The sequence below is a fragment of the Emys orbicularis genome, chromosome 3 (assembly GCF_028017835.1).
Source record: "Emys orbicularis isolate rEmyOrb1 chromosome 3, rEmyOrb1.hap1, whole genome shotgun sequence".
NCBI classification, from domain to species: Eukaryota; Metazoa; Chordata; order Testudines; family Emydidae; genus Emys; species Emys orbicularis.
The window spans coordinates 143840094-143864293 of record NC_088685.1 but is presented as its reverse complement, the minus strand read 5'-3'; the positions used below and the strand labels follow the sequence as shown (position 1 = coordinate 143864293).

The 24200-nt window shown below is 42.5% G+C and overlaps 1 protein-coding gene across 1 annotated transcript in view; it reads right to left on the bottom strand.

Annotated features, from left to right (window-relative positions):
- The window catches only part of EFCAB2 (EF-hand calcium binding domain 2), a 42088-nt gene extending 20390 nt beyond the window's left edge, over nucleotides 1-21698 (bottom strand). The window contains exons 1-2 of the mRNA XM_065401466.1: nucleotides 21293-21698; nucleotides 1880-1964 (exon numbers count right to left, since the gene is read on the bottom strand). Coding sequence (XP_065257538.1) covers nucleotides 1880-1964; nucleotides 21293-21698 — 491 coding nt within the window. The remainder of the gene's footprint in view (nucleotides 1-1879; nucleotides 1965-21292) is intronic.
- Nucleotides 21699-24200: the final 2502 nt, after the last annotated feature.

The window sequence follows — 24200 nt, the reverse complement described above, 5'->3', positions numbered from 1 at the left end:
AGGTTAGCTGTGCCATTATCAGGGATACTGTTCCTGATAGCTTGTAGTCCACCTTTGTGTGGAATATTGGTGTAGAGGGCTTCTACATCCATAGTGGCCAGGATGGTGTTTTCTGGAAGATCACCGATGGATTGTAGTTTCCTCAGGAAGTCAGTGGTGTCTGGAAGATAGCTGGGAGTGCTGGTAGCGTAGGGCCTGAGGAGAGAGTCCACATAGCCAGACAATCCTGATGTTAGGGTGCCAATGCCTGAGATGATGGGGCGTCCAGGATTTCCAGGTTTATGGATCTTTGGTAGCAAATAGAATACCCCTGGTCGGGGTTCTAGGCATGTGTCTGTACAGATTTGTTCCTGTGCTTTGTCAGGGAGTTTTTTTAGCAGATGGTGTAGTTTCTTTAGGTAATCCTCAGTGGGATCAGAGGATAATGACCTGTAGAATGTGGTGTTAGAGAGCTGTCTAGCAGCCTCTTGGTCATATTCCAATTTATTCATCATGATGACAGCACCTCCTTTGTCAGCCTTTTTTATTATGATGTCAGAGTTGTTTCTGAGGCTGTAGATGGCATTGTGTTCAGCATGGCTGAGGTTATGGGGCAAGTGATGTTGCTTTTCCACAATTTCAGCCTTTGCACGCTGACGGAAGCAATCTATGTAGAAGTCCAGTCTGTTGTTTCGACCGTCTGGAGGAGTCCACGCAGAATCCTTTTTGTAAAAGTGAGGGGCAAAAACACCCCAAGCTCCCTCCCCCATCTATCTCTTCTGTTTCCCCTAAGATGACAAAAGAAACCAGCCCATTTGACTTTGGGAGAGATCCTGGTCATTTGGTCAGCCTTGTTGCTGGGAGCACTTGGTAAGACTTATCTTGAACTAATTTTAATTTGTTAAGTTTTAATACTGGGAAGCATTTTATCTTTATTTCTCTCATAACCGTTTCTGGTTTTAATGCCTTGTAGTTGCACTCGCATAAAACCCATCTCTTTGTAGTTAAGTAAACTTGTTTTATTATGTAATCAAAACTAATCCAGTGTTGTGAACTATGTGGGTAATGCTATTTGGGATAGAAAACTATTATATATTGGTCCCCTAAGAGGGGCAATGGACCTAATATATCTGAACTGTGCTGGAGAGGGCTGGACGGTGCAGAACACGTGTATTTGGAGGAAAATTCGAGACTAGGAATGTGTTGGGGTCACCCTGCAAATAGTAACCAAGGCTACTAGAATCCAGAATGTAGCTGGTGTTTGCTGACAGACTGCTGGGGTCAGAACTGGCAGACCAGGGCTCTGGCTATACACAGACACTCAGGGTGTGACCTGCATGCTGGCAGGCTGTTTGTGTGCAGCTCAGGTAGGAGCAAAGCATTGTGAGGCACCCCAGGTTGCAGGGCAAGGGTGACAGCCCCTCACTGGTCAAGACTGCACCCCAGAATGTCATTCTTTGGTTCCATTTCAGGTTCTGGAGGGATGTGTGCTTCAGTGGCTATAAACCTTTCTGCCCCTCTTCTACCCAAGCCTGACATTGTTCCAGTCTTGGCCCTCCCTCTCCCCACCCAGTTTGTCATCTAATCTAAGTCTTCCCCTCCCTGGGCTCCTCATCCCTATCTCCTTGCCCAACTAACCCCCATTTCTCCTCAACCCCAGCTCCTTGGGTCAGTCTCTTTGCCCGTCAGCCCACTGTCTCCGCTCCTAATCCAGTACCAGTCTTAAATCAGTGGAACTACTCACACTAGTCCAGTTAAGCATGTACATAAATGTTTACAGAATCAAGATCACAGGGCATTATTTCAATTTTGTTTCTTGTTAAAGTGGTTTAGGATTTAGGGCAGTGTTTTGCTCTGCAAAAAAATTCCATAATATTTCTATGAGAAAAGATTTTCAAACCTGACATCCACAGTTTTATTGCATTCATGGTCGAACACTTCAAAAGCATCTGTAATCTTTTTCTGAATGTCTGCTATTATGGCTTCTGCAAAACACAAAAACAAAAAAAAGTTTCACCAAGCTACTCCAATGAATTTTATTTCTAGTTTAAATATCATCTGAAAGAAAGACTCAAATACAGTCTCCACCCTAAAATGGAACAATTCACTTTTCTCTGAATTTCCCCCTATTCACCCTAACTTTACATTTCACACATTTCCATTCTACCACCAGGTCTTATGTCAGTCTCTCTTTCCGCTCCTTTATGTCTTTAAACATCTTACTCTTTGCCTCTTTAATCTTACACCTCTTTGTTTGAGGATCCCTTTCTTTTTTGGGAAGGGAGAGATGAAAGGACTCATCTTTCTCCTTCTACTTTCTTCCTCTGTTCAAAGGGTCCCACATCATAGCAACAATCCCTCCACCTGTTAAGGGATAGATACATTGCCCTTTAGTGCTCTCTTTGCATTGCTCTCAGCAGACTAGCTGTTCCTCCTGTTATCCATCTTCTTTTTCCTCCTCCTTCCCTCAATTTATTTCTCTTCCTTATCTTGGTCTCCTTCCCTTCTAATTTTTGTCTCTTTCTCATTCATCTAGTTTCTTTTTCTTCCTGCATCTACTTATGAGGGGGTTTTTTTTGTTTTGATTTGATTTTTTTTTCTCCCCCACTTTGATCAATTTGGTAACTCTTCTCTGGACCCACGCCAGAACGTGTCTGTTCACACAGATGTGCAGTTCCCCAAAATGGATGCAATAACTCTACTGAGTCCTCACCATGGTATTTTACATAGGTAAAATACTGTATTTCTTTGTGTATATTAATGTTTTTGATACATTACTTACTGGCCTAATCCTCCTCTGTCTTGCTCCTTGTGTATTAATTTATATCTGTGAAAATAGGTGTAAAATGCTATCACAAGTATCAGAGAGTAGAGAATTCTGATTCGGTAGCATTTATATATATTTTACACTAGTGGTTCTCATCCAAGTATGCGTACCCCTAGGGGGTACGCAGAGGTCTTCCAGGGGGTACAACAACTCATCTAGGTATTTGCCTAGTTTTAGAACAGGCTACATAAAAAGCACTTGTGAAGTCAGTATAAACAAAAATTTCAGACAATAACTTGTTTATACTGCTCTGGAATTTACATACTGAAATGTAAGTATAATATTTATATTCCAATTGATTTATTTTTACCATATAATTATGAGAAAGTAAGCAATTTTTCAGCAATAGTGTGCTGTGAAACATATTTTTATGTCTGATTTTGTAAGCAAGTAGTTAAGTGACATGAAACTTGGGGGCAGGCAAGGCAAATCAGACTCCTGAAAGGGGTACAGTAGTCTGTAAAGGTTGAGAGCCACTGTTCTACACAAGTGTAAACGGCTATAAAAAGTACAAGGCAGGAGAGGATCAGGCACTAACAACTTATTTGTCTTTACTATAACTTATTACCAATTTGGCTTCTTCCATTGTCACGACATTACAATTCTCCATCAGTGTATAGTCTGGTCTACAGTTAGAGCCTACAGGTCTGATAAAAAGTACACTAAATGCAATGGAAAGACTCCTATTCACAGAAATAGGTTTGTATCAGGCTCCAAACGCATTACTTTGCATTTGGTGCCTTACACCTTCTCTACACTACAAAACTGCACCACGTAGCACCTTTTCAAAAACTGGCTAAAACCCTGAACGTGGTTTGTACTTGTATCCACTTAAAGCTAAACTGTTTTCATCATTGCTTTCAGCTATGGTTAAAATCTAGGTGGACCTGATCCTTAGTGGTGCCGAGCACCTAAAGTTTGATCCTCAGCCTACTGAAGTATCAGGGGAAGTTAATGGAAGTCTTTCCACTGACTTCAATGGGTCTTGGCTCAGGCCCCTACTGAGCACCTGTAATTCCCACCAAACTAAGGCCAGGTCAACACTAACAAGTTAAATCAACCCAGTTACATCACTTAGGGGTGTGAAAAAAATAAATGTGTTAGTCTCTAAGGTGCCACAAGTACTCCTGTTCTTTTTACTCAAATCTCAGAAAATCAGGAATTGAAGAGTTAAGGCAATACAAACAAACTTCTGAAACCCAGGAAATACAGAGTTAAGGAACACACCATCCCCCAGCTCACCCTTAACTCCTCCCCCTGGAGCCAGCAATAGCTATTGGGAATGGTTCTGTAAGTGGGTGGCATAATAAGTAGACATAAGAGAAGGTGCATTGTTTGTGTTGTGTTTCCACAGACACACATCAAAGCTGTAACTAAGCACTTTAGCATCCAGGGCAAACAAGCATATCTGCACCTCATACCAGAGGCGATGCATGGGAGGCATGTGGAGTCATGTGCCCCCCTAGATTTTTCGGTTGCACTCCCCCAACCCAGACAGGCTGGGTGGCATGCTGAGGTGAGTTGGGGGGGTCTCCCCATGGGGCCCCCCACACACATAGGGCTGGCCTGAGCTGCCTGGCATCGCCAGCCCAAGCCACCCCTGTGGCTTTACATCCTGGGCGGCTGCCCCACCCTGGCTGAGATAAAGCTTAAGCAGCTGAGATCAGTTTGGGGAGGATTTTAAGCCTAGTTTGAGCCCCTGGTGAGCACAAAAGAAGTTAGAAGAACCAAGTGATTTTGTTAACAGCTGATTTTAGGGAGACAGTATCATAGGAATCCCTTGCTCAAATGACCCCAAATTTGGAGCACAAGCCCTACTCAGTGGTGCTGGAACACTTTTTATGGTGGGGGTGCTGAAAGCCAGTGAAACTGTAAAGCAGGGGTCCCCAAGCTTTTTACCTTATGCCCCCCTTTACCATGGGACCGGCAGCCAGGACCCCGGGTGCGGGGCCAGGAGCAGAGCCCTGCATAAAATCTGAGGGAGCTGCAGCACCCCCCGCACCTCTAATTCCCATACCCATGGCCCTACCCCACATGCCCATGAGGCATAGTGTGTTTTGAGACTCTCTCCGTAATCACATGGATTTTGGAGCTCTTAGAATAGTCATCCTTTAAACAATAAGGAACTCTCAACCTTAACTATAAAGAGATGCCATTGTGCTATAATACTGTCGTTTGTAAAGTCATTTGGGATGAAGGGCACAATATATTCCAAAAAATATTATTCTTTAAATCCTTAAAATCCAGAAGATTACATTGGATTTCATGCAATTACTTTATAAGAAACAAAGGTTTTAGAAGTATGACTTTTGTATATATATGTACCTTAACCACTAGAGTTCTGCTGACAATGCTTGGTCTATGGGTAAAACACACATGTTCTGCCTAGTGTACAATTTGACCCTTCAGAGGAAGTCTATGTAAAGCGGGGGGGGGGGGGGGGGGGGAAAGCAAAAGGATTACGAATTTTAAAAATTGGTCTTAAAATAATTATTTATAAATACAATAGCACATCTTCTGCACATGCCTGTGTCAGTTAATGAATGTCAACTTTTGGTACGTTGAGCTTTTATCTAGGGCCTTCTATGACGTACATCACTACAGTATGTGAGCATCACACCACAGATAGAGTGTCCATCTATTGACTAACACACAAAGCTCATCATGTGTTATTGCTTATGTATCATCATTTATTAAGACTGGCTACTAGAAGCCCATGTGCTACATGGCACCTGAGTTTTCTATTTGCCTACAATCGAACAATACTCTGCACTTATATATCATGCCGCATCTGACATATTCAGTGCGGTACATTTATCAGTTAATTAATCTTCATAAAAGCCCAATGAATTGGTTGTTTTATCTCTGTTTTACAGATAAGGAAGTAGAGGGACACAGACACTAAGAGGAACAATTTCAAAAGTAGCCTCTAATTTTGGGTGCTGTACTTTAGCTACCTAAGCCAAAATTTCATACATGAATGCCTAAAGTTAGACATCTAAATCCATACTGGAGTCCCTAAGTAAGTGGCCTTATTTTTCAGAGGTTCTGAGCACCCACCATTACCACTTACTTCATTTTCAATTGTGGGTGTTTACAATTTCTGGAAAACAAATCAGACCCTAGTTTTCTAAAGCTGGGCATCCAGCATTAGAAGCCACTTTTAAAAAATTGATGGGACTTTTCACACAACAGGTCCATTGCAGAGCTATGCTAACCAGTGGATCAAGCTCCTCACATGGACTCCATTTTGCCAAATTTTATTGCAAATGTCACTGAATATATATTTGTTCCCACCACATAAAAGTACTTGTAAACTGGAGCAAATCTCAGATGTGAAAAAATTAGCGTACAGACATGGAATGAAAACCCAAATTCTTCTGAACAGCATATTAACTACTGTTGGAGAAAAGATCATTTGTATGAGTGCTGCAAATCCCTTTTAGCATTGTGAATCTGATCTTGGCATTGTTCAGAAGACAAAATATTGACAACTTTCTACAAACCAGCTAATTTCTTGTTGAATTAGTGAGCTAGAGGTAGAGTTAATCTGCAAAATTTCTGCATTTGTATGCACCATGGAAACAAGAAAATCTCTCTCTCCAGAAAATCCACAATTGCCTTAAAAGTCAGCCATGGCTTTGTCTATAAACATAACTACATTTTGTTGTCTACTTCAGTCTCAAATATAAGCTGAACCTTTAAGCTTGAAAGTTTGTGTGTATACAGTCCATAATGAAGTATCAGAGGGGAAACCGTGTTAGTCTGTATCCAAAAAAACAACGAGGAGTCCGGTGGCACCTTAAAGACTAACAGATTTATTTGGACATAAGCTTTCGTGGGTAAAAAAACCTCACTTCTTCAGATGCATGGAGTGAAAATTACAGATACAGGCATAAATATATATTGGCACATGAAGAGAAGGGAGTTACCTTACAAGTGGAGAACCAATGTTGAAGGCCAAATCAGTCAGGGTGGATGTGGTTCTCTCTCAATAATTGATGAGGAGGTGTCAATACCAAGAAAGAGAAAAATTGCTTTTGTAGTGAGCCAGCCACTCCCAGTCCCTATTCAAGCCCAAATTGATGGTGTTATGTTTGCAAATGAATTGTAGCTTTGCGGTTTCTCTTTGAAGTCTGTTTTTGTTGAAGAATGGCTACTTTTAAATCTGTTATTGAATGTCCAGGGAGATTGAAATGTTCTCTTACTGGCTTTTGTATGTTACCATTCCTGATGTCTTTAACCTTTTACAAAGAGACTATCCAGTTTGGCCAATGTACATAGTAGAGGGGCATTGCTGGCACATGATGGCATATATCACATTAGTAGATGTGCAGGTGATGGAGTCCCTGATGGTGTGGCTGGGTCCTATGATGGTGTTGCTAGAGTAGATATGGGGACAGAGAAGGCAACAAGGTTTGTTACAGAGATTGGTTCCTGGGTTAGTGTTTCTGTGGTGTGTAGTTGCTTCCGGTTGGGGGGCGGTCTGTAAGCGAGGATTGGCCTGTCTCCCAAGGCCTGTGAGAGTGGGGGAAATCGAGTGGCTGTAATGTGCAAAAATTATCAAAATTAGAAAACTGCATAATGCATTTTAAAGCTGTGATTCAGGACAGCACTTAAGTACATGTGCAACTTAAAGCACATTAGTTCTCCCATTCAGTAGTATTACTTGAAGTTACACATGTGCTTAAGTGGTTTGCTGCATCAGGGCCTGAGCACTGTATTGATTCTACATGCTCTGAGAAGGCCTAAAGGACACAGGATTAGATCCTCAGATATTTAGGGACTTAATTCCCATAGATTTCAATAGGATTTGGGTGCCTAAATACCTTTGAAGTCCTGGGCCACAGTGCTTAAAATTTCAATAGCAGCCAGCAGCCTGTCTATGCTTTGGCTCCCAACATTGCTAAATGAGCTCTGGTCTCCACTACAAACTTATATTGGTATAACTATGTCACTCAAGGGTGTAGATTTTATGGAGGGGAAAAAAGAAACACACCCGAGCAATGTAAGTTTAGCCGGCATAAGTGGTAGTGTGCACAGCGCTATGTTGGTGGGAGGGCTTCTTCCGCCAACATAGCTACCACTGTCTGTTGGGGATGGTTTAATTATGTTGACAAGAGAGCTCTCTCCCGTGGCTACACAAGAGATCTTACAGCAGCGCAGCTGCATCAGTACAGATGTGCTGCTGTAAGGTCTCTAGTGTAGACATAGGTAACACACATGTGGATGGAGCCAGAAGAAGGTATGTGTTACACTAATTTAGGCTACCTATAGTCAGTATTGCCAGCTCTTGTGATTTAATCATAAGTTTTGCAATATTTAGTGCTTTTCTTAAAGTCCCATTTCCTGGAATCAGGGCAAAAATAGAAATTCAGATTTTATCTTAGACGCGCCAGTAACCTAGCCCAGACCAGAAGAGCTCTGTGAAGCTTGAGTGTCATTTCCACAAATAGAAGCTGGTCAAATAAAATATATTACCTCACCTCCCTTGTATCTCTGATTGAAAAAAGTAGTACATTTCTAGCCCTTCATGTTACAAAGAAAAGCTGGGAAATGGATGTAAGAGTAACCTACAGGATCAAAATCCAGAAGCAAAGAACCACCACGCTGGTTATTTTTGGCTTAAAAATTGTGATTTTTTTTTTTTTTTTTAACCTCATGATTTTGGGATGGGGTCTCACTCATGTCTGTGTTGGCAATGTTCTGTATTTGATTTTAAATGTAGTGTAATCCTATATATGAAATGTTAAATTGCAAAATGCAGGTAGGGGAATGAAGTTGTCAAGGGTGAATACATATTTCAAACAGTAATCAAACTACCAAAAAAAGCAATTGATAACCATTGGAACAAGCTACTAAGGGAAGTGGTAGATCCTCCATGATTTGAAGACTTCAAATCAAGACTGAATGCCTTTCTGGAAGATATGCTTTAGTCAAACCAAGTTATTGGGCTCAATACAAGTTGTTACTGGGTGAAAATCTTTGGCTTCTGTTATGCAAAAGGTCAGATTAGATGATCTATTGGTCCTTTCTGGCCTTAATATCTATGAATCTTAACTTCGCTCTCCCTCCCAAGACCATCTTTATTATATCAGAAAGACTGATCAATTACATGATATTCCCATAAAGATATAAGGATGTTCAACACTTGTCTTTTATATGATTACTGAAATCCCAACTGGAAGAAGAAAAGAGACCTATTTTCACTAGTTCTACATTAGGCTCTAGTAGGGCACCATTTGACATATTGCTTTCAGGTTCTTGCAACAGCAGCATTAACCTATGAGATGTTAAAGCTTGGAAGCATTGACATGTTATGTCAAAGTGTAAAGAAACCATCAGCACAAAAAAAAGAAAACAGATTGAATTAAGCAGCATGAAAAGGGAAAGAAGCACAGAATGATAGAAGGGAAAATACATATATAGAGAAACAGTGGAGAGCAAAAAAAAGGAATAATAGAATCAGCTGAGTATAAAATACATTTTCAGAAGACCATTAGGAAAAAAGTAGCAGTACAATAAAGAAACAAAATAATAGATAATGAGAATAGGTATAGATTATGGTCCTGATCCCACACACATTTATGCACATGCATAACTTTACTCACAAGTAGTCCCATTAACTTCAGTGAGACTATTCTTGTGAATAATCATTTAAGTTAACAGGATGACTTGTGCAAATAAAGTTCAGCATGTGCACAAGAATTGGCAGAATTCGGTCCTATACTGTCTCTTGCTGTGTACATCCATAAAACACAGACTCAGGAACTTAAACTCAGATGAAGAAAAAAAGTTTAAAATAATAGGCCCCAAAGGAAGCACTAACCATGAAAACTAGTAGAAGCCTACAACAAAGAATTTCTGGGAATACCCCAAAGGCTAATTTGGCAATGCAATTAATGTTACTGTGCTCTCTGAACCACAATATACACACTGCAATTTCTATTTTATACTGTAGAGCACTGGTTAATTGGTTACAAACTAGGGCCAAGATTTTCAAAAGCAACTAGTATAACTGGCCAAAACTCAGGAGTTTTGCTTAACAAGTAGTTTCAGTATTTACAAATTTGCTTTTGTACCAATTTGGAAGTTTTGTTCTGAAGACTCCAAGATATGGCAATCCTAAAACAAAATATGACATCCATATTCTTGTCAGTTTTATTGCTGTTATTGAATGAATAGCAGTCGTGAAACTGACAAGAATGTCAATTTCATTCAGCTGCTTCTTGGCAGGGAGTCAAGGCTTTCAGCTTTGCTATGGTCCCTGTCATGGACCTGGAAGTCTTAGGACTGGCTCCTAGGGTCTGTGGCAGCCCTGCAATGTGGGCTTCCTAGTGTTTCAGCAAAAGTTTTATCAAATCTGTAATAGATTTGGCAAACTTTCACTTCAGTAAGTCAACATTTTCTGACAAAATGTAGTTTCATTGTAAGATTTCCATCCAGCTCTAGCAACTAGTGATTTTAGATGCCTCAATTCTGAGAGCCCTAATTGATTCCTACCTAGAGTCTGCAGAAACACTTCATCTGAAAGGGGAGCAAACCATTCCCATTCATATCAGCATGGGATTAATTCTGAAGACTAATGAGGCAAGTCACTTCACCACACTGTTTCAGCTCATCATTGGTAAAAAGGAAATAATACTACCTCACAAGGGCATTGAGGAATAGCAAATGCACAGTAGCACATCCTCACTTCATGGGCCTCCCCTCAGATCACAGCATTGCATGGGGGTTTTAGCTCTAGTGCCACCTACTGAGGTTCTCCCTTGGACCTGTAATAGCCTCTATCTTCTCCTGTCTCCCCCACTAGGTGTTCTGTGGCTTGGCCCTCCAGCCAAGTCACATAAAAGTCTATACCCCTTCAAGGGTAGCACAAATAAGTCCAAACAAATCTTCAAAAATAACAGCCCTTCCACCCCTCTCAGGCCTCATGGTAGTTCCCTTGTTAGCTCTACCTCAAGGTTTCACTTGCAAGAGCTATCTTGCTTCTATAGTATGCATTCACCCTCATTTCCTGTTATGCACTTCTCCATGCCAGAAACAACTCTCTTCCACGCAACTACAATCCTTCAGTCTACTTATAAGTCCTAGCTAGCTCCATCTGCTCTGGCCAGGAGGCAATTATTTAATTACCCACCAGGTGCAGAGCAGGACTAAGTTCTTTCCCTTGCTTTGCAGGTGATGGGAGTTAAACTCCATCACAGCAGGATTTTCACAAATGCTAAAAAAGCAAGTTGGGTGCCTATCTCCTATCAATTTTCAATGAGAGTTAGGCACCTAACTTACTTAGATACATTAGAAAATCCCACTAAATGGCTGTAAATCTCTCTACTTAGATAGGCCCCATTACTGTATTATCTGGGCACCTCAAAATCTTCAATGTATTTATTCTCACAATCCTATGAAGTAGGAAAGTATTATCTCCATTTTACAGATGGGGAACTGAGGCAGAGTGACTAAAGTGGCTTACCCAAGATAACACAGGAAGTTTAAAAATGCAGGGAACTGCACCTACATCTTCCAAGTCCCAAGTTAGTGCCCTTAACCATTGGACTATCCTTCTCAAAGGAGATATTATTATTCTTAACTAGTCCTATTAGAAATAACATTCTGAATGATGTTCAAAACTTGAGAAAACAAAACTGAACAGAAGGTGCAGGATTTCTTCAATATCACAATGATTTGTCTTCAGAAAAATATTCTCACTGTGAAAATTGTGCAGAATGCCAGAGCATTAATAACATTAGCCACACAATCCACCAGGAACTCTGACCTTCTCCTCTGTCTGGTCTTATATTGCCAAAATGGTGCAAAACCCCAATATCCTATTAAATGATGGCCAGAAAGACAAGGAGCCAGAAATATCCTGTTACTTATAGTTGGCCAGGACACTAGCTAGACCTTTTCCACTCAACTTTCTCAAAGTGGTATTATGGGTCAGTAGCTAAACTTCCTGATTTTTAATCGTGTACCCTGAGTTCTGTTCCCAGTTCTGCCACTGATATGCTGTGTCACTTTGGGCAAAGCTGCTTAGCTGGTCTGTGCCTCAGTTTCCTTACCTGTAAAATAAGAATAATAATCATACAAATTAAAGTGCTTTTACAAAAAAGGCTAAGTATGGATGAAAACCACTACATAAGAACTAAGTATTGTTATATTAGAAGATGTGGAACTATTTTGAGACTGAATTACTGCATCTCACTCTACCAAATTACCTGAGCCAGAGGTCTACCCACAAACTACACATGCTTCAACATGCAGCAGCTAGTCCGCTGGGCAGACCAATGAAAGTACATCACAATACTCTGTGTGCAACACTGGCAAATTCCAGTTATTATTAAAAGTCCTGGTCCTTATCTTTAAAGTCCTATGCGTCTAAATGAGGGTCAAGCTACTTCAAAGGCCCTCTTCAAGTTACCATAGTAGCTGCTTCAACATGAACACTGGCTGATACAACCCAGATTCTAACTTGCTGGTGAATGCTCAGTAAGTAGAAGGCTCTCAGCTGTGGAATCTATTATGAGCAGAAATCAGGATGAGGCCAAGTCTTACTACTTTCAGATCATGATGCAAGACTTCTCCCTTTTGGTAGGCATTCCCCTAAGATTTATGCATGAAGTGGCTCTGACTACAGGACCAAGTGAACTATATATTACTCATTTATTAGCCCCATAAAACTGAATGGAGGGAGAAAAAAAATCAGTTCTTTATTCTGAAGGTTGATGTTTTTTCTTAATTTATGTATGGTGTATACATATGACAGTGATGGGTTCCTTAGAAATACATATAACAATAATTTCCTACTTCTCATCACAGCTATTAACAACAAATATTTCTGTAGAACTGCTCTATTGATCGTACCGTTTTTCTTAATTAACAAACGTTACATTGTTCACTACTGAAATCTGATTATTTCAAATACAATGTTTAGAGTTTGCAAATTATGAATAACAACTGTTATTATTAGGGGGTGAAAGGAGGAATAAGGGTTAAAATAAATAAAAATATTGAGAATTATGGGAAATCAAATGTTATTGCTCTTTTATCTTGGGATATAATGAGGTTAGCATTCATAATGTTTGAATATTCTTGTTATAAATCATACTTGTGGTCCATTAAACATAGTCTTTGTTAATGCCTCCTATACTGAAATACCATGAACATTATCACTTCATTTAATGATATCACACTGATGACTTTTTCTTGGCAGTGGTGACTAGCTATATTTGAAAATGAAGTATAACAAATTGTACAGACAGAACAGCTAACTGGTTGAAACATCTGATTCCAACTACTTAGATCCTCTGGAAACACAAAGTCAGATCCCAAGAGGGGTTTGGTTGTTTGTTCATCCAACGTAGATAAATTGAGTTGCATACAGTTTACTGTGAGTGGCTTTCTGCTGTGGTAAAACAAAACCCCTGTCTACTCTCCACGGTCATTAACAATCCCATGACACTTTTTGTAAGGTTTGCCCTAGAGTACTTGGCCAAAAGTAATCCCCTTCACCTCAGACAAATACACTTCAGTGGTAGATAAATTATTTTCATCATGTACGGTACTGTATATAGTATCAGAGGGGTAGCCGTGTTAGTCTGGATCTGTAAAAAGCAACAAAGAGTCCTGTGGCACCTTATAGACTAACAGATGTATTGGAGCATAAGCTTTCGTGGGTGAATACCCACTTCGTCAGACGCATCTCACTCTACTGTATATAGTTTGTTAAATCATTTTATGAACTAAGGTGATATATATAATAATTATTATGGTAACAAAGCCCTGAAAAGGGCAAGATTGTTTTTATTTAGCAAACCAGGAGTGTCACAATGACAAACTGAGTAAGACCATAAATCCAAAAATTAAAACTATAAAGACAGGTTTCATCCTTGGTTCACATGTGAGCTGATATTGGCTTTTAATTCTGGACTGTGAACTCCCTGAAGTTAGTAATGATAACTATAATATGATGCATCATGACAGGAAACAAAAGCACAGTGGCTGGATAAAAAGGGGGGGGAGGTTGACACTCTTGACCCCAGCAAAGAATGTGAAGAAACCAGGGTGCTCCTTCCATGTGTTGGTCTGGGCAGGTTTGGTCTTCCTGCCTTACACCATCTCCCAGCGTCCCCTGTGCACCACCTTCTGCCCTGTACCATCTCCCAGTGTCCCTGTGCACCACCTCCCTGCCCTACACCATCTCCCAGTGTCCCTGTGCACCATCTCCCTGCCTTACACCATCTCCCAGTGTCCCTGTGCACCACCTCCCTGCCCTGTACCACCTCCCAGTGTCCCTGTGCACCACCTCCCTGCCCTACACCATCTCCCAGTGTCCCTGTGCACCATCTCCCTGCCTTACACCATCTCCCAGTGTCCCTGTGCACCACCTCCCAGTGTCCCTGTGCACCACCTCCCTGCCCTGTACCATCTCCCAGTGTCCCCGCAGTATCTTTGCCCCCCCCCCCCGCCCCACCCTGTCACCGGGCCCCTCGCCTCCGGTTCCGGCTCAGGAGGGGTCTCTGGGCTTTCGAGGAGCCCGGGGACCAGGGGGTGTTTCTAGCGCAGGCGGGGCGGGGGCTGAGCCGCTGCCGGGGCCGCTCTCTGTCCCTGCGGTTTCTTACCCGGGGCGGCTCCCTCCTTCTCCTCCGCCATGTCGGCCCCCAGCCGTAACCATGGCAACGCGGGGCGCCGCCTGCTCCTGCCGGCCCGGCCCCGCCCCGCCCCGCCCCGCCCGCGCGCTCCCAGCTCCGCCAAACCCCGGCCCGGCCCGGTGCCCGACAGCGCCTCCCCTCGTCCGCCCCCAGCCAGACCCCGGCCCGGTGCCCGGCAGCGCCTCCTCAGCGTGAGAGGCGGACGCGGAGGCACCGTCCGGGCCCGCTGCTGACAAGACCTGGCCCCCGGGCGGCCGGAGGCTCCACTCGCCTCTCACCCGGCTCCCCCGTCCTGGGGAGGCGCCCACACCTTGCAGCCCCCCCAGAACCGTGTGTGTCGGGGGTGGGGGGAGGGAAGCCAGACGCGCTTGCGGGCGTGTGTGCTGTCAGGCCGCATCGAGCAGAGCTCAGCTAGGGCCCTGCCCCGCGCTAACCCCCCATCTCCTGGTCATCCTCTGAGCGCAGCCTCACGGCTGTGGCCATAACCCTCTGGGGTCTTTGCAGAGCAAGGTAGAGGTCAGCCCACTTTACAGCTGGGGGAACAGGCCAAGGGAGAGGCAGTGACTTGTTCAAGGTCACAGAGCTGCAGGGACCCCAGAGCACCCGACTGTCCACCTTGTACCTTACCCAGTGGTTCTCAATCAGGGGTATCCAGAGGTCTTCCAGGGGGGTACATCAATTCATCTAGATATTTGCCTAGTTTTACAACAGGCTACAGCAGTGATTCTCAAACTTTTGTACTGGTGACCCCTTTCACAGAGCAAGCCTCTGAGTGTGACCCCCCCTTATGAATTAAAAACACTTTTTAAAATATATTTAACACTATTATAAATGCTGGAGGCAAAGCAGGGCTTGGGGTGGAACCTGACAGCTCGTGACCCCCCACATAACCTCATGACCCCCTGAGGGGTCCCGACCCCCAGTTTGAGAACCCCTGGGCTACAGAAAAAGCCCTAGGGAAGTCAGTGCACACTAAATTTTCACCCAGACAATGATTTGTTTATACTGCTCTATATACTATACCCTGAAATGTAAGTGCAAAATTTATATTCCAATTGATTTATTTTATAATTATATGGTAAAAATGAGAAAGTAAGCAAGTTTTCAATAATAGTGTGCTGTGACACTTCTGAATTTTTATGGCTGATTTTATAAGCAAGTAGTTATTGAGTGAGGTGAAACTTGGGGGTATGCAAGACAAATCAGACTCCTGAAAGGGGTACAGTTGTCTGGAAAGATTGAGAGCCATTGCCTTAACCCAGAATACAAACTTTCAAAGTTTTGGGGTGCAGTTAAAGGTCCACATACACTGCAAAGCAAAAATAGGTCACTGTTGTTTACATTGCAGTGCCTACGGTTCCATGTCCGTGCAGCAGCCGCGGCGGAATCTCCTTTTGGGTTTAATTTAGTAACCACTGAAAACCAGAGCTCCCATTAATTTCAACAACAATAAATAAATGAACTCCCTTCCCTGTGGTTTCTCCCTAGCCCCAGTGCTTATGACTCTTCACAAACACTGCAACTACAACCAAACAATATAAAAATGAATAAAATATTTTAAATGGGGGTTACTTGGAATCTGACCACTATGTTTTATCTTCTTTGGGAGATTACAGGCCAATAGACAATGGGCAGAGAAGGCAGCACACTATCTTCTGTGTAAAAGTTTCAAATGGTTGGCTACACCCAGATACTGGATTTTAATTGTAGAATTTTGGTTTTTTATGTTTAGCATTATGTTATTGTTGCCATCAGTATACTGGTAAATTTATGTTAACCCTCATACACTGTTTACAAATTATGCTGATTTAAAAGCAGAATCAGCACCAGCGATGATCAGAAGAAAAGTCCCTGGGCCTGGTCTTGCAAACACTATGAAGTATATAAATCAGTATGAAGATAAGGAGGTTAGTTCAATCAGGGAGGGTGAGGTGCTCTGCTAGCAGTAGAGGTGTGAACACCAAGGGAGGAGAAACTGCTTCTGTAGTTGGATAGCCATTCACAGTCTTTGTTTAATCCTGATCTGATGGTGTCAAATTTGCAAATGAACTGGAGCTCAGCAGTTTCTCTTTGGAGTCTGGTCCTGAAGTTTTTTTGCTGTAAGATGGCTACCTTAACATCTGCTATTGTGTGGCCAGGGAGGTTGAAGTGTTCTCCTACAGGTTTTTGTATATTGCCATTCCTGATATCTGACTTGTGTCCATTTATCCTCTTGCGTAGTGACTGTCCAGTTTGGCCAATGTACATAGCAGAGGGGCATTGCTGGCACATGATGGCATATATAACATTGGTGGACGTGCAGGTGAATGAGCCGGTGATGTTGTAGCTGATCTGGTTAGGTCCTGTGATAGTGCTGCTGGTGTAGATATGTGGGCAGAGTTGGCATCGAGGTTTGTTGCATGGGTTGGTTCCTGAGTTAGAGTTGTTATGGTGCGGTGCATGGGTTATTCTATCTACTACCCAAGATCCACAAACCTGGAAATCCTGGACGCCCCATCATCTCGGGCATTGGCACTCTCACTGAAGGACTGTCTGGATATGTGGACTCCCTACTCAGACCCTACGCCACCAGCACTCCCAGCTATCTCCGTGACACCACAGATTTCCTGAGAAAACTACAATGCATTGGTGACCTCCCAGAAAACACCATCCTTGCCACCATGGATGTAGAGGCTCTCTACACAAACATCCCACACACAGATGGAATACAAGCTGTCAGGAACAGTATCCCTGATGATGACACAGCACAACTTATTGCTGAGCTCCGTGACTTTATCCTCACGCACAATTATTTCAAATTTGGTGACAATATATACCTCCAGACCAGTGGCACCGCTATGGGCACCTGCATGGCCCCACAATATGCCAACATCTTTATGGCTGACCTGGAACAACGCTTCCTCAGCTCTCGTCCACTCACGCCCCTTCTCTACCTACGCTACATTGATGACATCTTCATCATCTGGACCCATGGGAAGGAGACCCTGGAAGAATTCCACCATGATTTCAACAGCTTCCACCCCACCATCAACCTCAGCCTGGACCAATCTACACGGGAGGTCCACTTCCTGGACACCACAGTACAAATAAGCAATGGCCACGTTAACACCACCCTATACCGAAAACCCACCGACCGCTATGCCTACCTTCATGCCTCCAGCTTCCACCCCGGACACACCACACGATCCATCGTCTACAGCCAAGCACTGAGGTACAACCGCATCTGCTCCAACCCCTCAGACAGAGACCAACACCTACAAGATCTTCACCAAGCATTCTCAAAACTACGATACCCACACAAGGAAATAAAGGAACAAATCAACAGAGCCAGACGTGTACCCAGAAGCCTCCTGCTACAAGACAGGCCCAAAAAAGAAACCAACAGAACTCCACTGGCCATCACCTACAGCCCTCAGCTTAAACCTCTCCAACGCATCATCAGTGATCTACAACCCATCCTGGACAATGATCCCTCACTTTCACAGACCTTGGGAGGCAGGCCAGTCCTCGCCCACAGACAACCCGCCAACCTTAAGCATATTCTCACCAGCAACCATGCACCGCACCATAACAACTCTAACTCAGGAACCAACCCATGCAACAAACCTCGATGCCAACTCTGCCCACATATCTACACCAGCAGCACTATCACAGGACCTAACCAGATCAGCTACAACATCACCGGCTCATTCACCTGCACGTCCACCAATGTTATATATGCCATCATGTGCCAGCAATGCCCCTCTGCTATGTACATTGGCCAAACTGGACAGTCACTACGCAAGAGGATAAATGGACACAAGTCAGATATCAGGAATGGCAATATACAAAAACCTGTAGGAGAACACTTCAACCTCCCTGGCCACACAATAGCAGATGTTAAGGTAGCCATCTTACAGCAAAAAAACTTCAGGACCAGACTCCAAAGAGAAACTGCTGAGCTCCAGTTCATTTGCAAATTTGACACCATCAGATCAGGATTAAACAAAGACTGTGAATGGCTATCCAACTACAGAAGCAGTTTCTCCTCCCTTGGTGTTCACACCTCTACTGCTAGCAGAGCACCTCACCCTCCCTGATTGAACTAACCTCGTTATCTCCATACTGATTTATACCTGCCTCTGGAGATTTCCATTACTTGCATCTGAAGAAGTGAGGTTCTTACCCACGAAAGCTTATGCTCCCAATACTTCTGTTAGTCTTAAAGGTGCCACAGGACCCTCTGTTGCTTTTTACAGATTCAGACTAACACGGCTACCCCTCTGATACTTGACACTATGAAGTATAGTTCTTATTGCCACATAGTCCCATTGATTTCAGTAGTAAGCAATCCCCCTTCATTCTGTCTGCAGCATAAGTCCCTAATATATGAGTTTTCTATCAAGAGCCCCTTCTCCCCTTAAAATGTTTGCTTTTGGGGTAGCCTCCTCAAATGAATAATGTTGTGCTGTGAATTATACAATCTTGCCCTTTCGCGGTATCAGTTTTTTAAAAAATAGCATTTAGTAGCAATGAAAGAAATCTCCATCTATGCATCAAACAATTAAAAGATATTTTATTCTTAAAAAAAGAAAAACGGAGATAGCTAAAATATTCTATATATATCCACTGACATTGAGGGGAAATCCAGGTTGGAATTTTGACTGAGAACTTAGACATGTATGCAATTCATGTTTTTTCAAACTCAAAATCAACTGTGAAAGTTGAAAAATATAAAATATAGATAAAAGAATAAAATTAAGCTACACTGAAAGTGGTGTGTCATTTGTTATTTTGGAGTATTATTTTTTTTAAATGAGAAAACAAGATTATTTAGGAATATTAATGTTTAAGTCAAGGATTCACTGAGATGCATCCATAGTATTCATGTAGGATTTCGCATCAAGCACATTCATTATGAAAGTCGCAGAACTAGACCCTTGTCTTTGCCCTAAGTAACTGCTTCTTTTTTTAATGCTGAAGTGCAGCAAAGCAGAAGTGGGTGATTATTTTTTCCTAAACAAACATACAGCTATGGTGCGTTCAGAGTTCATGCAAAATAATAAAAATTTAGAACAGCCAGTTCAGCTATAAAATTGAACAGAAGCCAGACCTCATTGCTTGATAAAACAAATTATGTTTTTTTAATACTATAACATGTTATTTGCTGAAATGACCACACCATGTACCCCTTGCACCAGTTATTTTTGTCTTTTTCTTTTACTCAAACATAATGTAGAATAAAAAAAATGGGCCTGATAAGAGTCCTAAGACAACATATAATTAGCCTACTGGGACAACATCTTATACTCTCTGAGTAAAGTAGATGCTTTTGAATGCTTATGAATGGATTGGAAACATTTGGGCAAATTACTCTAAATATTACATACATACATACAGTCTCTCTTAGTGCAAAGCACCACAGAGTCACATCACAATTAAAAGTGAACACAACAGATGGGAGTCTTTGGCCAGTAATCTTCCTCCATATTTCCTGGTCTTCACACAGCTTTGAGAAAAACACCATAACGCATCCCGCCCAGTTAGCCACATCATTGAACCATGTTTGCCATGAGCACCCTCCTGCCCCTGGCACCAGTCCTTGCAAACTTGCTTCAGCAATCTTCCTCAGCTCATTCCACCCACATGTCCTGCAAACTCAAATTTTCTTTGATCATCTTGATGATATCAGGTATCACTCCAGTTATGCTGTACATTTGGGGTACAAGGTATAGCTAATGTACAGCAATTGCCTGTAGAATTTCAATTTAAGAGACTTTCTGCCTTCAATGTCCTGTTTCCTAAGGTCATGTCTACACCAGAGCTTACAGCGGCACAGGTGTACCGATACAGCTGCACCACTATAAGATCTCTCATGTAGTCGCTCTATTCCAACAGGAGAGAGCTCTTCCAACGACATAATTAAACCACCCCCAATGAGCGGCAGTAGCTAGGTCAGTGGGAGACGGAGACGCTCTCCCGGCATCATAGCACTGTCTACACTGGTGCTTCTGTTGGTGTAACTTATGTCGCTCCTGTGTGTGTTTTCTTCACAACCCTGAGCAACAAAAGTTATACTGACAAAAGTGGTAGTGTAGACATAGCCTAAGCATCCATATCTCACAAACGTGTAGCAAGATGCTGAAGACAAGAGATGGCAGCGATTTCATTTTACACTTCATGGTAATTCCTTTGCTTCTCCAAATGTGTCTGAGTGTCACTAGAGCAACAGTTGTGATTCCAGTTCTATGTCAGATCTCTAAGTGATGTTTACCACACTACCTACGTGTTTGAAGTGCTCAATGCACTTCAGGGCCTCCTCAGATTTGGGTAGGAATATCTTTGCCTTTTCAGCAGACTTAGCTGCCACCATTGTCTTTGTCTTTTTGTGTGATATCTTAAGACCTAATTTCTCCCCTTCCACCACTACTCTTTTTAGCAGTTTTTGCACCTCTTCTTGCAATGATCCCATCTGGTGAATGTCATCAGTGAAGCACAGATGACTATTTTTTCATCCACCAACAGGTACACCCTCCTGTAGGTTTCCATCCCTAAAATTTCTTCAAGATAACAGTTGAAGAGGGTCAGTGATAGCATGCAACCCTGTCTGACACCTATCCTCAAGTCAAACCAACTACTTTGCTCACACCCTGAAGCCATTGCATTTCCATAGAGATATTGTATCAGACTTATGACATTTTCACCAATTCCACTCAGCTGCAGGATTGCCTGAAGAGATTTGTGCCATGTGCTGTCAAATGCCTTAGCAAAATCCACAGAGGGATGGGCCAAATTCCCATCATCTCCATCACTTTCTCACACAGCACATACAGATTGAATATTTGCTCCACTGTACCTCTTTTGGGCCCAAACCCAGCTTGTTCTTTAGCCAGAAAGTTCTTTATCTTGGGCGCAATTCTCTTCAGGATGATGTGCAATAATATTTTGCTCTGATGTGTCAATAATGAGATAGCTTGGTCTCCCTTTTTAGGAATAGGAACCATCAGGGATTGTGTCCAAGTCTTGGACCATTTACCAGACTCCCAAATCACATTGACAAGCGTATGGTATACCCAGATGAGTGCCTTTCCACCACTTTGAATTAGTTCTGCTTGTATGTTATCCATTCCAGGGACCTTATTGCTTTTCAGTGTCCACATCACATCTTCAACTTTGTAGATTGGAGGAGGAGGTTCATCAGGATAAGTCAAGCTTCTCAAGTAGATCCCCTCTGCCTCTTTCACTTCCAACTTAGAGTTCATTTTGATCATATTATACAGTTATCAGCAATACTTAGCCCAAATGTCCGGTGAAATGGTATTTTTTCCTGCCAAGGAAACCTTTCAAAAGAGTTTTGATGGTTTGGTAGGCTTTCCTAATGGCATTTGCTACAAAGGATTCTGTATATCAATCCACTGTTGTTCAAGCCAATCTTCTTTTGCCACTTTAATCAGTGCATCTATTTATCATGTCATATGGGAATATTGCTCTCTTGCAAACTGCAAGAGAGCAATATTCCCATATGACATGAGAGAACCATCTTCTTTTGTTCTCTCTTAGCATCCTTCATTGATCACACAATTTGATAATATTCTCCATGTGTGTCTTTGTCTGGAGTGGCTCACAAGCAAGAATACCAACAACAGGGCAGACTGTTAAGAAGAAGGGCACAAACTCCCAGACTTATTGTGAGTTCTGTATGTAGATTTCACCAACCAAGTAACAAGTGTAAACTCCTCAGGCACAATACAATTGTCAAGCTGCCTTTGTTAGAAATCACAGGCCAGAGATGAGAGGCAGGAATGAGGCAAAGAGATGATGTCACAGTCTCCAATTTATACCTCCATATACCTGGAAAAATACTGTCTCAAACATGGAGTCGTGAATCACATGTTCTAGTGCCTTGCTGAGTCATGAGGCATACATTGTCTCTGTGCTCATTGAGGCATCTTCAGGAGGGGCCCACTGGAAGAGTTGATTCTCCTTAATGGCCCATCAGCACATGGCTGGCTAGTCTCAATGTAAATCTGTTTTGTAGATGTTACCCAGGAACACAACATATTTGAGACACAAACACATAGCAAAATTTCATGACTTCATACCAGTGATAATACATGCATTTCAACAAGACAGCATTGTTCAACAGATCACAACTCTTCCAATGATACCTTACAAGGCACACTTTGTACAAGATTTATTGCAATTTTATAACAGTGGTGACTATATTAGTGCAAACAGTCATCTCCCTTTTTATATGGCATCACAAAAGCCTTAACATGGAGTCACAGACAGTACCCTTGGGCATTCTGAAACACTCTGAAAAAGAACACTTGTAGTCAATCCTATAGTAAACTACGGATTTATTAACTAAGAAAAAGAAATGAGCGTTATTTACAAGGTTAAAACAGGTAAACACACACACAAATGAGCTGCAGTCTTAGGTTTCAGATGGCAATAGAGCTGCTGAAATAAGTCAACTCTATAAATCCTTTCAGGCTAACCCAGGTTAATCCTGGGGATCTCTTGCTTATGTTTAGGAATCTTTACCCTTAGAGGCCAAACAGCATAAAAATACTTTAATTCCTTCTGGTCAGAGATTTTTATCCCCATCTCCATAGAGTCCAAGCTGATGTGATGAGTGCTTCTGGACATCCCCCTTCATGTGCTGGGAGTAATCAACAAAGTCCTTGTTCTCTGATAGCTTACAATGGCCCATTTGGATTCAATAGGCCTTCCTGATGGGCTAGAGATAACCCATCCTCATGGGTGCAAACCAGTATTTCACACTTGGTGATGTTTCTTTCCTGACTGGATTTACAGTTTCAGAGCAAACATTTTTATAGTTACAAAATAGACACTTAAGTATTACCTTATAATATGGGTTACAGATACCATAAGTGAGATTAATGCTTCCAGCAATTTACAAGCATTTCATAAAGTCTAAACACATTGTTACAAGTATAATACCTATGTTAGCTATACAAAACACACAGGTAAGCCAGAGTGGTTTCCAGCTATGTATTTGTCACTGTTCAGTGAGGCCTGGGGTCTTGGCATGAGCTGGCACTTGGTCTGTCTTTAGGTTTTGTCTTTAGGATCTGTTTCCCTAGGAGTTCATCCACAGCCTCTGTAATGCAGCAGGAAATGTTGTGGTCTATCTGATCTATGCTACCAGTGCACAGAAATATTAAATATTACTAAAAAAGAAATTATTGACCTCATTAGGCATGTGAACCCATTCCAGCTGAAGTTGATGAAAGTTTTGGGGAAGTGGTTTGGGGAGGGTGGCAGGACAGAGACAAAAAGGGACTCTTGGGACAGGAGAAGAAGGAAGAATCCCAAACAAACATTGCACTCTGACATCAGTCAAAGCTTGCCTCCACCTTAACTATTAGTGGTTCCACCTCCCCACCAAAATAGAACTCTCAGTTCACACTGGGGAAATGACTAAGAGGGTTTCTGCAGTGGAGCTGCAATATGGAATAGACTAGGTTCGGAGGCCCCCTGCTGGAGGCCTCGTGGCCCTGCCACACCCCACCCCAGAAAAGGGCAGAAGAGAAGTCCTCCAAACTGCCTAGAGCGGCTATGTGGGACACAGCCAATCAGAGAGGCGTAAGGGAGCAGCCAATCAGGGCCCAGCAGGCTAGTATAAGACAAGCTGCAGGACCCCTGGGAGATCAGTTCCTTGCTGGAGGAGCATGGATGGTGTGTATGGCTGGCTGAGGAAATTGCAGGACCTTGGACAGGGCAGTGCTGCCAGAAGC